A 13,729-nucleotide genomic window follows, 5' to 3' on the forward strand; every position below is an offset into this window, starting at 1 on the left:
CCGCAGAAGGTCACTAGCTGGAAGACTGTGCAGATAAAAATCTGATCTATGCAAACCTGTCAAGACCTGTTGGCTCCTATCAGCAGGTGGTGCTTTTGCAAAACTCAGTGTTTTATTGGAAGGCCCGTTACTAAACAATGCTTTATGCATTAGGATCGACCGTTCTCCATCGCCTACAGCTTTTGTGCACAGCTCACCGGGAGCGGGCAGCGGGGAGGAAGGTGGGCGAGCACGCTGTGGCTCCGCTTCCACCCCCAGCTCTGTCCGGGCTGTTGGAAATTGTTGTGACATTGTGTCCCGGGCAAGAGGAATCGAGGAAACGGAGACGGGTTATTCTGCCGAAGTTTAATTCTGACTGATACAACACACATTGATTTGGTACACAAACAAGCTAGGTTTTAAGGCAATGATCTCAACACCATTTTTCCATACACTACAGTTCCCTTAACAACTTGGACAGAAGTACAACATATTAAAACCAGTATCAGAAATACTACTGTAGTGGAATTTAAATACATCACATAAAAGGCATCTTTAAAGAAATGCAACAAAGATACACCTTCCCACTCAAACAAGTAAATGGGAAATAAAAGCTTTCATTTACGCTTAAGCTCTTTGAAGTCATTTTTGAAAGTGCGTTCCTCCAGCCATGTCCCGTTACGGCAGCCATGGCTAGCAAATAGTGCTTAAACTCCTTTTCTGTAAACAAATTAAAAGCAGACATTCTTTCCCATTTTCTGATATTTAAAGTAGCTTCTTCATATTACCGCACCCAAAGATGGACAGAACTGCCTTTTTCCAAATATAAAAGTGAGTGTCCTATTTCACTAAAAAAAGGCATGGCATAACAAAATTATTTTAAGTGAACTGAAGTGAAACCACCCCTGACACGTAAGAACAACAAGCCCACGTCAAGTTCCTCTAGAAATGCACAAGGGTCCCTTCCCACAGCCAATTTAAGGCAATGTCACGTTTGAGCCATTCTCTCATGACCACATATTTGATTGATCGTGTACAGGAAAAAACAGCACTCCCTTCTTGCCACTATAAAAAAGCTGATAAAAGGAGAATTGATTCACTCTTCCTTGCAGAACCTCTCCCTCACTATCCCACTTAGGATCCCAGATAAGCTGTATGCTCTGTAAATGCTGCTGCTCAGAAATGTCTTGACAAAGAATGATTCAGTCTAATTGTTAAGGTCATCCTGACATATTTTACCAGCGACTGGGTTTGCTTATATGTTTTTAAAAGCTAATGTACATAAACTGAACAATACAAATCCTCTGGACAGAAGAACAGGCTTTTTATATTCCAAAATAAATTTTTTTTTAAATTATGAATCCTGCAGGGCACTTTTTCAAAGAGAGTAAGTAAAATTTTTATTTCACCGTGTTCCCCAAATTGCTGATTAGTAAATGAACTGGGGCTAGCAGCACCATCAACGTGCAGGCACGTGCAATTGTTACGCTCAACACCGACTCAGGCACAGCGCAGCAGCTTGCCAGGGCCACGTGGCTCCGAGCGTGGGGTTCCGTGGCTGGAAAGATGGTGTCGACTCGTAACTGAAAAGGGAATTTATTTCATTAAACTGAAGAAGATGATGAGTACTGATAAAAGAAAGGCAGTACCTTACAAAATGTGCCTCCGTGGTTTTAGGCTGGCTCTTGAATCAACGTTAAGACATTAGCTTTCAGGTTGCACCCGAACACCACCCAGATAAAACCAGATTTATGTAGACAGTGGCTTCTGCTGTCAGATTAATTATTTTTGTTTGACTGATACGAAGATAAGGAATTAGACAACACAGTAGCAGAACAAGAAAAGTGAGTAGCCAGTTTCTGTTTTGAGTATTTACTTTTATAAACAAAGGAAGAGAAGTAAAAATAAAGGTTCTGTACAAGAAATACCTAGCAGATGCAGGATTAATTTGCCTTTAAGGCCCCTGAATTTGACACTATATGGCACATACTATATGGTGTACAACTATATGATATATTGTATTTTATTGTATTTGCATCTAATTTCACCCAAGAGGCCACAAAACAGGAGATATTAGAGGCTGTTATCTACAAAATGGCGAAGAAAATGAGACAAAAACGTAGCCCTTTTAAAAATAAACTTCAGATGTAAGATAAATGGATTAGAACTCAGTTTTCTAATAAAACCTGAAAGTTACCTGGGGGAAAGATCTGACTGATGCACACACTTCTACTCACCTCTTTCAGTTCACTTTATTTAAAAAATTCCCAAAGCTGTTATATCTCTCAAATTTGTCTTTTTGGAGCAAAGAAAAAAGAAACTATTTTGGGCTACTATTTTGGCCACTTTGTAGGACATTTTAGTAATGAAGAAGTTTTGAGTGGCATGCCCATTACTTAAAAATCATTTGATGTTCCTTTTCTTCCTCAACATGTGCTTTTCCAAATAAAACAATTCATATGGAAAGAGTATTTTTGGCATTGTAAACCTTTGCCATTAACCTACAAGAAGAAGAACATTTACTGTCTCTTACAACCTGTTTATCACTCTCTCCATCTGCTCAAAGTAGTTTTATAGTGTGCTTTGCAAACAGCAATTCTTGTTACGCCTGGGTATTTCACAGGCTGCTATTTAAAAAAATATCATAGATTTCTCACTTGTGCTGTTTGTCCCAATGCTACATCCTCCTCAGCAGATGAGCTTACTTTAGCATCCATGCAGAATGAGTATTTATCAGGACAAACCCATGTGTCATGAGACTCGTGCTACCTTCAGTTCTCGAAAGAGATGATGTACCATCATTGCTACAACACAACCTTTTCAGTTTTAAGCCACTGACATCCAAATTAAGTCTCCTAATTTGGTCTTCCTTTAATTCCTATATTTTTTGCCCCTTTCTCCCCCTGTCCCTTCAAAAAAAAAAAAAAGAGAGGAAGAAGGACTCTCTGAAGTAGATAATCTTAGTATTACAATATATATAGGAGTGAGTCTCTTCAGTGATTTAAACTGTTGAACCTGTTCCAAGTGTCCCCTGATAGGAAAACCACTTTTTCTACCTTAACCCAAGAAAATTCTCTTCAAACTCTATTTTAGGCACAGGAAACGTCATGTTCTGCAGCTCAGTTATGAATGGCAATAACAACAAAATGTAGAAACAAACCCAATTCCTTCTTCCATATTTGAGAATTTTTGATACATTGGATAAATAAGTGTTTGGCACTGTAAGTCCACTCATTAATACCATTTTCAGCTATTTATACAGCTGCTAACATGTTACAGATACCCCTATTCACAGTAAATTTTAAGAGTACTCGTTGGCAAAAGTAGTTTCCATGCAAATGGATCGATGCTCCTTCATGCTGTTGTCCGTCGGATTTCCTCTGACAAGGTGATTGATCTCTCTTTCCACTCATTGTTAGAGCACTTGGAGACAGCGTTGGCTGCTTGACAGAACTTCTGGAGGAGGATCTTTCTGAGTAGCAGGTAAACCCATGGATCCAGTATCTGGTTTAGTGAGGCCAAACGCACAGCTGTCAAGAAGAAATTGCATTCTTTGTGCAGTTCCGAGCTTGGGGCTTCACCAGAGAATCCCTTGCAGCGTTCAAACGATGTGTGGCTGAAGATCATCTTCAACATCGTTATCTAAGGAAAGTTAGGAGGAGAAAGTGATATATGTTAGGAGACTGTTATCTGTGTATCACTATATGCAAATATCCCTAAAGAAAAAATCCTGTCAAATTTTTTTCCTCCCTCACCCAATTCAAACTGTGATCAGAGCAAATAAGCATTGAGAGAGCAGCTCAGTGTGTGTGTGTGTGTGTAAAATGAGTGATAAACATCATACCTTTCAGCTATCAGTCAGACTGACTTACAGATCTCATGCTAAACCAAGGCAGCACATGCTGCTTCCCTGCTTGAGACACAACAGAAAGCTGTGTGCTAAATCCTAGAGGTTCAAGATGGCCTTGGCTAGGAAGGGAAATTACTGACCTTGCAAAATTGACTTAAAGGGATTAATTTTATCATTATCATATTATCACAATTACAAGGAAGAGCTGAATAACTCATGATGAGTAGAGCTCTTCGAAATCATGTTATGAACAGTAAAAGTCAGGAAAAAAGAATTTCAAATACAAAAATGTCTTCTTATTTTAAAGCTAAGATGTTTTATTCTATGACTTCTAAATTTCAGAATTTGATTTTAAGGCAAACAATTCTGATTATGAACTGAGCCAAATTAAAAGTATTAATAAAGGTGTTTTGGGCTAGGAGTCAAGAAAACATTTTAAGTCAAAAGAAAAAAAAAATCTTTTTCTTTTGTCAAAAGCCACAGACTAAATTTTGCATTAACCTGACCTGTATTTCCTCCTTTCCCCCCCCCAGTTCTGCTCCCCCAGTGATTATATGATATATTTAGGAATCTGTTTCCTACAGCATCCAAACTGGCATGACCGAGAGGCACTATTTACACTGCAAAATGTTTCACACAAGTAGAAGCTTCCGTAACTGATGTCTCCCATACCTCACAGCACAGATCAGCAAGCTCTGGCCTGGGAGCCAAAAGCAACAAGCCGGTTGATTTTTGGGGGATTAAATGCTGTCAGGCATGGCAGCATCTCGATTTGCAATACTAGTTATGCAGCACAGGGCTATGGGGGTCCTGCCAGGTATTACGTGCACGGCACATGTCAGAACATAAGCACTGGTCAGCAATAGTCACTCATTTATTCTGAAAAGCCAAAGAAGAGGCAGCTTTGATTAATACTTTCACCCCAAAATCTGTACTTTAAGGTAATTTTATGACTCGTATTTCAATGTGTCAGCGAAGATATCTGCTGTTGGTAGGGTACAGGCGGCAGAGAGGATCCATTTTTCTTATGGGTTGCCAGAAGGCTTACAAACTTTAAAAGACTTATAAACTGAAGACTGCACTATAATGATTCAATCAAGTAAAATAACTATACTTTGTACAAGTAAAATAACTATACTTTGTACAGCCTCATTTTCCCAATTAAGACGTCAACTTGCTTTACAGCTATCAACGCCATGAGCCTTGAAACACAAGGACACCTTTTCTCTCATGTTACAGACTAGAAAGGCAAGACACTGCCAAGGGCTGCTACAGGCTGCACAGAAAACCTGTGACTGAAAAAGAACCCGGCTTGGGATCTCCAGTGCAGTGCTCCAGCCACAGGAGCACTGGGTTTGTTATCAGGCTGCGGCTTATTCAGGTAAAAATGGTGAGAAGCTTTTTTTGTTTGGGTTTTTTTTTAAAGCTGGTGAGAGAGCTCACCAGAGCTGGCGTTGTTATGCTCTCACATACTAATACATAACCATGGGAAATATGAATCACATTTTGAGAGATGTCAGATAGATATAATTTTCTATGATTTAGTCAGCGCCAGTGAAGTTTTCTGTACCAACTACAGCTGCTTAAAAATATATCACTTCAGAGGCTTTTAGTTGCCTCTCTACAGATAAGCTACATTAGATTTTGTATTGCGATGTTTCTTCCAGGAGCCCATAAACACGGGGATCGAAACGCCTTCTGAGCAGGCGCTTGCCATGCAACTTGCTGCCAAACGACGTGTGTGTCAGCTGTATAATGGGGAAAATACCCGTGCTCTTACACCTGGCTGTGATGCACAGTGAAGCTCTCGGGTGCTTTAGAGCAAGGAAAAAAGCAGAGCTGATGTGAGGATGGGGCATGCTTCCCAGTGTACGTCAGGTAACGAGCTGGGTACCGGCTCCTACCACGGACTGAAATGTGGCAGTGCCAAGTGACCTGACGCTTGGGAATCCAGGGGTAGGGCCCATGTGCCACACTCCGTGCTCCGAGGACAGTGCTACTGAACACCTAACTTTTCCTGGACAGGTCCTTTATTTGCGTGCAAAGCTCTTCTGGCCATGACTGGAAGACTTTTGACTGTCAGAATTTACTGTCTGGAAATACTGCGGAGCCGAGATGCAGTAGGTCCGCACATTTTGATGTGTCTACTGTGTATGTCAAGGAGATGGATACCCATGCACAACGGCTCTGATGCACACCTAATTCACTGTCTTTGCAAAGGTCGGGTGTACCATACACTAAATAAACTGGCAGCCAGTCCTGAAAATGCAGGGAACAGCCTGAGGGACAAGACTCACAGTCAGTCATTCGCATCATCTTGACTTCAGCCTTTTGAAAGAACCAAGACAACCCGCACCAGCAGCACCACAAGCCGAGTGATCCCAGCCAAGGTTTTCCCACAGAAGGCTGTCTTCAGAGTGGAGTGTCACCCAGAAAGGTCATATCTGGACTGCTGCTGTCCCCATAAACTGGGACAGTCAGACCGAGAGTGACCAGGAGCAGAGGCTACGGGGGAGGATTTTTCCATTCAAAGGGATATTCTGGGTGCCAGATCAATAACCATGTGTTGACCTTGGAAAGACTTAGATGACTTTGGAAGGCAGGGCAGCTTGGACAGCAAAGTAGAATTGTTTTTGTTTCTTTAAATAGAAGCAGTTGAGGATTCCATCTACTACATTTAATTTAAATAAAAGTGAAAATAAGTAGCCATTGGTAGAGCTTTTTAAAAAAACAGAGAGATACAGACCCGGAACACATCAAACCGCCACTTGCGCACCAGACCCACGCAACGGCAATCCTAACACTTTCTCTGCCACCTCCGTCTGTTTAGGACACTGTCACTGTCACAGCTCGGTCCATGCTGCCTGCAGCATCTGCCTCCTGCGCCCACCAGAGTCCAGCACAACCCACCTCCTGACGGGGACCGCAGCATTACCATCCCATAAAGAGTAGCAGTAGAGAGTATGTAAATATGCTGTGCCCACGTTACAGCCAACGGAAACCACACCGCATTTGTCATTCCCAGTATTCGGATTACTTTCTCCCAGATCAGATCTTCTAGCTCGTCCTTTGGGAACTCTGCAATGACCCTTGTTTTGCAGACCTTGTTGTCTTGCTCTTTTGTTAGTGAACCCATGGAGCTACAAAAATATCAGGCCAATAAAATACATTTCCCAAGAAGACAACTGCTGCTTATTTTTGGTGTTATTACATAATATTCCTTTACTGGAATATTTGTTGGACCAACAATTGCTCTACTGGAAATTTTATTTGTTTGATATCCTTAGGGGTTGTTTATCATGGCCTGTACTGGTCTTCTAAATGAATTAAAAGGAAGACTGCAAAAGGTAGAGGAACAAAATCAGGTGGAATAAAGTCAATGGAACTACACAATTTATGCAAATAACAAATTTGGCTCAAAATACATATAATAATATAGCTGATAATTGTATTTATTCAATCTGAGTAGATATAACTTAGCTGTTATCACTGGATGTAGTTTTATAATAACATTAAACCTCCACTGCTCTGGTTTTCAAACTTAGAACCAAAGACAAGATGCATTTTGTGAGATATCTTTACATCGTTTTGAATAAAGTTGGATTGTAGTACACAAGAACTTTTCACGGTTGTTTCATGGGCTCCCCAGCTGGCAACCATCACTGTGATATATTGCCACCAGCTTAACTTTACATCGGCAGTCTGTGTTACCTCAGGGACTCCCAGGCAGCTTACTATTAAATTGCAATAAGTTTAGAATGAACTTCCATTGTAGTTAGGGGGAAAAATAGGGGAAAAAAAAGAGACAAAAACTTTCCCAAAGATATTTTTCCAGTTTTAGAAACTATGTTGGAAACTGCTGCTATCTGCAGTAAAAGATGGAGAATAAAACAGTTGATGTGCTTAAAGGTGCACATTTTTCAGCCAAGCACAAGCTGAGTAGCTGGTCTGGAATGCAGGGTAAGAATCTGACGGGAAATTCCTGGTCCCAAACTGCAAAATCTTTTCTTGAGATAGCTTCCAAAAAAACCCCCATGTTTTCTATGCATCATGAAGACAGGAGGATTCATCCTCTTACACTGTTTCTCCTCTCCCATTAGCCCTAACCTGTTGCTTAAACAGTTCTCTCACACATAAAGAAGCAAGCCGTGGGAGGAAGAGAGGGTTCTCCTCATGAGATACAAATAGCAGCTGTCGTGAGTAAACCATGGAAAGCCACGATGGACAGGGTATGATTTTCCCTTGTGGTGACTAACAATACCTATAGTCATGTACCATCTTGTTTTAAAACCAAAATTGTAATTTTGTCTCACTAAATTTTTAGGACTCTTCTGCTGCCTCTGCTGAAGCTGAGGCAGAATGAAAGACTTTAGTTCAAGCAGGCCAACTGCCAAGACAGACTCTGCCTGTGGACCCTTGAAGGAGAACTTCCCATTGCCTAGCATGGACGTGGATTTATTTTTTGAAGTAGAAATACTGCCTGTCGCAGGCAAAGCTAAGACATGTCCAGCCAAGTAGACTGCAGAAGGGCATGTTTGGCACCCACACCACTCTAACCTCGGTTCACCCCTCAATGTAGCTGCTCATCCACCAGACTGACAGTAACCCAGAAAGGATCTAAGTTATATGGCATCTGATGACCTATCTTTATTAGCAACCTTCTTGCAGGAGGGCAACCCAACACTTCCCGGTGTGCCCAGACCACAGACGTACCAACATGTCCTGGGAAGAACTGCTTCTCGGAGCCGGCTCCGCATTGAGGCTGTGCTGCTTTCTGCAGGGCAGCACCGCACAGCTGGCACGAGCAACCTCAAGCAAATCACTTCTCTGTTTCTCAGAAACATGTGATAGTGAAATCATTTGCAATCCTCTTGGAGAATTACTGGAGGAGGCTGAGGATTTTCATAAGAACATGTTTGCAGAAGGATAGTGATGCAGGGAATCGTGACAAGGTCCCACCAAAATCTAGCGGGATTCCAACAAATGTGCTCTAATTTCTACCATTCGGTTGTGACCTCATCTAGACAAAAACAGTCCAGGAAAATCCAGTCTTTTGGCCAAACTGAAATGATCAGTACGCTGGGGCAGTTTTGAAACAGGTGGCTATTTCAGCCTCAGATGGAAGCGGAGCATTAGCGGGAAGAGTTACTGACTCATAGAAAAGGAGACATCTAGTTTCCTTGCAGCTCAGTGATATCACTGTCTTTTTTTCTCGCTAAGTAAAGGTGCTTTCCATAACTATGTTTTGCACATCTAAAAATATTACAAAATAATATATTTTTAATAAAAATACCTGTAAAGGAGAATGTATTTAATTTCTGTCTGACAGGAGAGTTAAGAAGAAGAAGTATTTTAATAGGAAAAACAGCAGAATACCTGAGCATTTTGGCTTTAAACAGTCTTGAAACAACTCTGTGAGTGAATAGTTTTGTAGCCTGGAGCTCTAAAAGAATTATTATGAGAATTCCAGTCTGTACTGTACCAATGTTTCTGTGCAATCAAAGAATAGCTTCCTCTGTTTTACCTCAGACTCATTTCAATCTGCTGTCAGCTTAGGTCAATGGTTATGCTCCACAGTTGAGCACCAAAATAAATAGAAGATTAGTGTGAACTGGAAACCGCTTACAATAAAGCAGTATCTTACTTAAGTGGAGTGTTTTCCCAGGTTCTCCATGCTGAATTTAAGTCAGAACCTGAGTGCACGACAAAAGGAGACAACGCCTGCATTATGTATGCACTTCCACTCTTCTACCAAATCCAGCACAAATCGAGAAAAGATGGGACACTTCATTAAGCTGTTAAGAGCACAGCCACTATCATCAGAAGTTTCACTTTTCTGTTTAATCATATTTGATTTTGTCATTTTCATCAACAGATCAAGTCTAAAAATACTGTCTGGGTAAAAGGGCATTGTTTACCTAATAGAAATAGTTGTCAGAATCTATTAATTCTCAGTTCTAAAACTCAGACTTCTTTTTTCAAAAAAACAAAAATCTCATCTGAAAATCCCTGGATTCCTGTTTCAACTCAATTTCTTACAACTGCCAAATGATGCAGCTATAGGTTAAATGAGTTCTACTATCTGGCTTTCACTGAAAATGCACTTGCATTACCCCAGGGTCACTCTTCCTAAAATCTGGCCTCTTATTCCTAAATTGTACTTTGTAGTTGTACAGAAAAAGTTGAAGTGTATGTATAAAAATGCTTCTGTGGTCATGACTCTTGTTTTTGAGAATATGAAGACTGGAGAATATGCTGACTAGACAGAGAAGTTTTGCAGAACTCCACAGAACAAGTTATATGCCTTCACATGTTGCTGCCGCACTGTTTACAAATTCACTCTGGCTTACGGCTGTGTCACCCAGTGGGGCAGCAGTCCTCCACACGATCGTAAAACGCACACAAAGCATTGCCAACCAGGAGCTCTTCAACTGGCCCTGCCTTTGACTCGGAGCATCAGGCTCCTCGCCAAGGAGTCAGTTCACCTTCCACGGCCAAAACTCCGAGAAGCCTTGCTCTCTCTTACCAGCTCCCTATGTGTTTTCTGGAGGTTTCAGCGTTGTTTACAACAGGCTTTCTGACCCAGGCTGTGCTCTGTTAACTCATCCCAGTAACACTTCCCACAGATCCATTCAGTAGAGCAGGGGGCAGCTGTATCGATTTGACTTCTGGCTGTTAAACTTGCAAAAATGCCACAGGAAGCAAACCACCAAGGGGAATCCCTGCATCCTCACTGATTTTTCTGAGTACTCAGGTTCTGAAGGAAGAGAAAAAGTGTCCCTCATCTCGGGGATTTTCTCTCGATGCTACAAGGCTGGTTAAACCCTCAGGTGCAACAGCTCCATGGCCCCCATGGAGCTGGTCGGGGGAGCAGCATGGGTCCTGCCAGCTTGGCTGCAGAGGGCAGAACCTGCGCCCAATGGAAAGGCTACAAAAGCAAGGGCCGAGAAGCAAACATACTTCCTTCATTTAATAAATGCCTTCTAATTTTTTCACGTTTAATTATGGACAAGCATGCAACAGTTAACTTCTGTAAAATAAAGAAATCCTAGTGTCTCCCCTTGGGACTCAACTGCAGACGTCAGCGGGACGGCAGGATGTGCCACAGCGATGTTAACGGCTAGCCAAGGTGGCTAGGACTGCAGGCAATCCATGCACGGAGACACAGGAACAGTGACAGGGCAGTCTCCTGGTTTAACTTACCAAATCTAACGTTCCTTGGGGTTTGAGGAGCAGAACGTTATTCTCTGCTCTCAAGTTCTCACTAAATTTTCAGTGTGGTTTCATATTTTACTTTTGTCACAAGCTGTTAATGATCTCCTGAAAGCTAATTTACAGCCTCTGATTTATTTTGGGGCCGGGTTATTTTGGAGATTTGATGGATTTTAATTAATTTACAAGGATAACATTACTAAATTAATTTGTTTTCTATTTTTACCTCATCCCCATCAGCCGTTAGCTTTGTCAGCCATTCCTCTTGTCACACCCCCATTTACGAGAGCTCAAGTTCTCTGTGCACAAGAAGGAAGAAAAATCCTTCTCCAGCCATAAAGCACCTTTCACAAAACTTCAAAATCACCATAGCTAGCTTCAGCCCTTTCCTGCTTATGGATCCCAAGTACAAACTTTCCAAAAATCATACTATTCTCTGACAGCAGAATACACTGGCCTTTTTAGATGGGGTAGTGCCCTTGTCCCACATGGCAGAAGGAGATGTGGATTCAGCCTCCTCCACTCCTACATCAGGAGGAGGGGTTTACCCCAGTTTGACAAGAAAGAAAGGGCCTAAGTGAGGAACGACAAAATGGTAGAAAGAAATGCAAGGGTCCTTTAAAAAGCCAGAAACAAAAACCCTAGAATGCTGCCATAAATACGGTACAGTGAGCAATCTGCTGAAAACCAGAAAGCACTCGCGAAGCCTCAAGTCGTACCTTTCCTCATAAAGCACTGAAGTAAGTTTTGCTGCAAGGTAGGGGCAAGTAAAAACCCGTAAACGGCTGTCTCCCATGAGCAGAGGGCTCCGTCGCAGCAGGGTCTCGATAAACTTCCTCGCAGGTTCCCCCACACGAGGAACAAGCAGGTTCTGGTTCCCCTTGTCCCCTCACCCTCAGACCCCTCCGGTGCTGTCGAGCAGGTACGCCGTGCCGGGCAGGAGCAAAGCGTGCCCTCCCTGCCACCGGAGCCCGCTGCCGGCCCCAGCCGCTCCCGCTCCCCCCTCCATCTGCCCGTGGCTCCGTGCCACGAGCAGCGCTGACTCCAGCCTCCCGCTCCCAGACCCAGGGTCTCCTCGTGTCCTGCCCTTCCCCTCTGTACAAGACCCTTGCTGTCCTCAGGGTCCCTCCTTACGACTCCAGTTCCTCCGCCTTTATTTTTTCCAACTGTGCTGCGCTTGGGCTACCCTCTCCCAGCCTTCTCTCCTACCGGCTTTCCACACCCGACACCCCGCAGGCTCCGTCCCTGCCCCTGCCTTCTCTCCTCAGAGGCCGTTCACGGCCATACTGCCCGTGAGGAACCTCAACCGCCGCAGCCTCCCACCCTGCCCAGGCCGGCGGCTCTCTCTCCGGGGGCCATCCTGCCTCCTGCCCGAAGGGAGGGAGGGAGGAAGCCTGGGGTTGACCCACGGCGGGCGGCAAGGCGACCTACCAGCAGCGGTGACCAGCAGGCCGAGAGGACACACATGATCCCCAAGAGCTGGATCAGTGTCTCCGTGGCGATTCGCCCCCACTGCTTGCTGGAGCGGGACGCGGTCGCTTTGGTCCGACAACGAGACACCAAGGCCTCGATGGTGGCCAGGTTGCAGGCCACCGTCACCACGAGGGAGAGGAGCCCCAGGACGGCGAAGGTGGAGGCGAAGAAGAGGCTGCCGGTGAGCTGGCTGTCGCCGGTGCCGATGAAGCACCAGGTGCCGGGCCACTGCAGCGTGTACTGGCCCAGGCCGGCGACGGGCAGGAGGGCGAAGGCGAAGACGGCCAGCCAGATGGCGAGCAGCACCGCCTTCGTCACCCGCGTCTTCATGTGGCTGGCGTACCAGTGGGGCGCCCGGATGGCCAGCGTCCTCTCCACGGCCATGGCGCTGGCGATGAAGAGCGGGCAGAGGCCGAAGAAGGTCATGCTGAAGCCGAAGAAGGCGCAGAGGTGGCCCGAGGGGTCGACGGCGTCCCAGGCGCGGTCGGACAGGTAGACGGAGATGACGATGGGGCTGGTCAGCAGCTGCCCCAGCAGGTCGGTGAGCGCCAGGGAGCCGATGCACAGCAGGAAGGATCGCTTCCGCCGGCTCTCCTTGGCCCGGTAGCTGCGGGAGACCAGCAGCATGGCCAGGGCATTGCCCACGATGCCGGTGATCATCATGGTCAGCGGGAACGCCACCGAGACGGCGCTGCAGCCCTCCGCCGCCCGCCCCGTCCCGTTGTCCCGCTGCCCCATGGCGCCGGCCTCGGTGCCGTTGGGCTCGTCCCGGCACTGCGGCCAGCGGCTCATCCCGGCGGACTACGGCGGCGGCGGCGGCGGCGGGGAGCCGAGCGGCCGGCCCATGGCGGTGAGGAGCGCGGAGGCGAGGCGAGGCGCGGCCGGCAGCCGCTATAAGGCGGGCGGGCGGGCGGGCGGGGGACGGCCCTTCCCGCCCTGAGGCGAACGGGGAGGCGGCGCGGCGCGGCCCGGCCCCGCCGCCCTCAGCCAGCCGCGGGGCTGGGGACCGCTGCCGTGCCTCGGGACGGGCCCCGCGGGGATGGCTCCCTCAGGGAGACGGGACGGGGGGCTGCCGGCCGGCCGGCCCCCCCAAAGCGACGGCGGCGGCGGGCGCTGGCCGAGCCGGTCCGTGAGCTCTGCTGCCCCCGGGCGGCACCGGGGGTGTCGCCGTCCCCCGACCCCGGGTGTCCCGCTGGAAGCTGAACCGCTGCCGAG

The 13,729-nt window shown here is 45.8% G+C and overlaps 1 protein-coding gene across 1 annotated transcript; it reads right to left on the minus strand.

Moving 5' to 3' along the window:
• Window positions 1–341: 341 nt before the first annotated feature.
• Window positions 342–13,327, minus strand: PTGER3 (prostaglandin E receptor 3). Its single transcript, XM_075037643.1, has 2 exons — window positions 12,473–13,327; window positions 342–3,621 (listed from the first exon to the last, which is right to left on the minus strand). Exons 1-2 carry the CDS (start codon window positions 13,304–13,306, stop codon window positions 3,334–3,336), a joined length of 1,122 nt encoding a protein of 373 aa, XP_074893744.1. The 5' UTR covers window positions 13,307–13,327; the 3' UTR covers window positions 342–3,333.
• Between the last annotated feature and the right edge of the window lie 402 nt (window positions 13,328–13,729).

The sequence above is a fragment of the Buteo buteo genome, chromosome 10 (genome assembly GCF_964188355.1).
Source record: "Buteo buteo chromosome 10, bButBut1.hap1.1, whole genome shotgun sequence".
Classification (NCBI taxonomy): Eukaryota; Metazoa; Chordata; class Aves; order Accipitriformes; family Accipitridae; genus Buteo; species Buteo buteo.

Bases quoted from the DNA above. Each gene is read 5' to 3' on its own strand.
- PTGER3 (XM_075037643.1), bottom strand. From the start codon at position 13,306: ATGAGCCGCTGGCCGCAGTGCCGGGACGAGCCCAACGGCACCGAGGCC. The intron at 3,622-12,472 runs GTAGGTCGCCTT...AACTTTCCTTAG, and splicing joins CCTGCTGGTCACCGCTGCTG to ATAACGATGTTGAAGATGAT.